A 2,032-nucleotide genomic window follows, 5' to 3' on the forward strand; every position below is an offset into this window, starting at 1 on the left:
ATACAACAATGAAATCTTACACTAGCCTGCTTGTTATTATTAGAAAACATGGCTAGAAGAGGTAACCGAAGAATGAATGGGACCGCAAACCAGCCTGACCTGACCCACCTAGTGGCTGAACTCCAGCGTCAGATCACTGAGCAGCAACAGACCATCAATACTTTGATGAGCAGCAGCAAGGAAATGCTACCCCTCCACCAGTGAACCAGCCAGTGATACCTGTAGCACCTCCGGCTACGCCCGTACCCCCGGTAGGCCCTGCCCCTGGAATGCGACCAGAAGCCTATTTAATCCAGTGGCAGAGACTGAAGCCGGAAACCTTCTCGGGTGCTGGTGAACCGTGGGATGCTCAGGCCTGGTTCAAGACGGTAGAGAGTATTGTGGAGATGCTCGACTGGCCGGAGCATGAAAAGGTCAAGTGTGCATCATTCTGCCTTCTGGAGATGCCAGAATGTGGTGGGATAGGGTCAAGGCTAAGAGACCCGTTAATGAGATGAATGGACGGACTTTGAATCGGAATTCTTTGAGGAATTCTTCCATATGCGGGTTACCAACAAGCATTATGATGAATTCACGGAATTTCGACAAGGCGATCTATCGGTTAGCGAGGCTGTTAAAAGATTTAACCGGCTAGCACGCCTATGTCCGGAGCTGGTCCGTACTGAAAAGGAGAAGGTTCGTCTTATGCTGAAGATGTTGCGGCCCGAGATAGCTATGAATGTGGCTGGCGGAGTAAATAAACCGCAGACCACGGAGGAACTGTTCAGTAGTGCCTTAGTTACTGAGCACTATCTGAACAGTATTAAGCAGCAAAAGAAGACACCGACTGAAAACAAGACTGAGAACAAGAACCACTCTAACGGAGGACATAACCGCAAAGATAAGAAGAAATGGAACAATTCTAAAGGCGGTTCAGCAAACAAGAAGCCCAAGTACACCCCATGCACAAAGTGTGGAAAACCTCACCCTGGAGAATGCCGCCTGGGTACAAATAAATGTTTTACCTGCGGAGTGGAAGGGCATAAGGCTCAAGCCTGCCCTACTAAGTCCCAGGCATCCTCTCAGCAGCCGCAACAGCAACTGCAGTATCAGAAGGCACCTGCCCAACTGCATTATATGCAAGCTGCGCTGGAAGGTCCTCAAATAAGCCAAGGAAGGTTGGAGGCCCCTCCAGTTATGACCAACGCCAGGGTTTTCTCTATTACCAGGGAGGATGTGGCGAATGCTTCCACGGTTGTCACAGGTCAGATATTCATTTACAGTCAGTATGCTACTGCATTATTTGATACTGGGGCAACGCATTCGTTTATTTCCATATCATTTGCTAAGAAGATAGAGATACCTTTACAAGTTCTAGATGAGAAATTTTTAACAACTCTGCCTTCGGGGGAAGTAATGACATCTACCCATATGCTGCGTGCCGTACCAATCAGAATCGCAGAAAGAGAACTCTACTGCGATCTGATAGTGCTGGACATGCAAGATTTTGATGTCATATTGGGTATGGATTTTCTGACCAAATACGGTGCTTCTATCGAGTGCCGTAAGCGAAAGAGTGGCACAGTGTAGAATCTACACGGATCACCAAAGTCTATGATACAAAATCTGGTGCCACTATGATATCTTTATCGGTATTATCTCGAGCATTGCAAGAGGAGATTATGAGCTACGGGATCGAAGTTGTCTCTGGACAACTCTCGACCGTGGCCATAGTGCCATCATTGTTCGACGATATGTTGGTAAAATAAAATGGTGATCCAAGCCTTCAGAAGATCAAGCAAGAGATCCAAGAAGGAAAAGGCGAAAGTATCCGGAATCATTTTAAGTTCGAGGACGAACTTTTCAGAAGGTATGGAGGATTGTAACGCCCGAGATTTTCCCTTCAATAATTCCTGGATAATGACGAATGATAGCTTAAGTTTAAGAGGAAAGCTTAGTAGAAATACTAAATAGGCTCATACCCTTAATGAACCATTAGTGGGATTTATCCTAATGGGCTCTATGGGTTAATATTTTTCATGATGAGCTTTTC

At 46.1% G+C, this 2,032-nt stretch overlaps 1 protein-coding gene across 1 annotated transcript; it reads left to right on the forward strand.

Annotated features, from left to right (window-relative positions):
- The first annotated feature begins 684 nt into the window (after nucleotides 1-684).
- On the forward strand, nucleotides 685-1,569 carry LOC141815899 (uncharacterized). Its single transcript, XM_074703767.1, has one exon. It carries the CDS (start codon nucleotides 685-687, stop codon nucleotides 1,567-1,569), a length of 885 nt encoding a protein of 294 aa, XP_074559868.1.
- The last annotated feature ends 463 nt before the right edge of the window (nucleotides 1,570-2,032 follow it).

This window comes from Curcuma longa, unplaced genomic scaffold (assembly GCF_044706935.1).
Source record: "Curcuma longa cultivar G26 ecotype Majalengka, Jawa Barat unplaced genomic scaffold, ITB_CL_G26_1.1 contig_11927, whole genome shotgun sequence".
NCBI lineage: Eukaryota > Viridiplantae > Streptophyta > Magnoliopsida > Zingiberales > Zingiberaceae > Curcuma > Curcuma longa.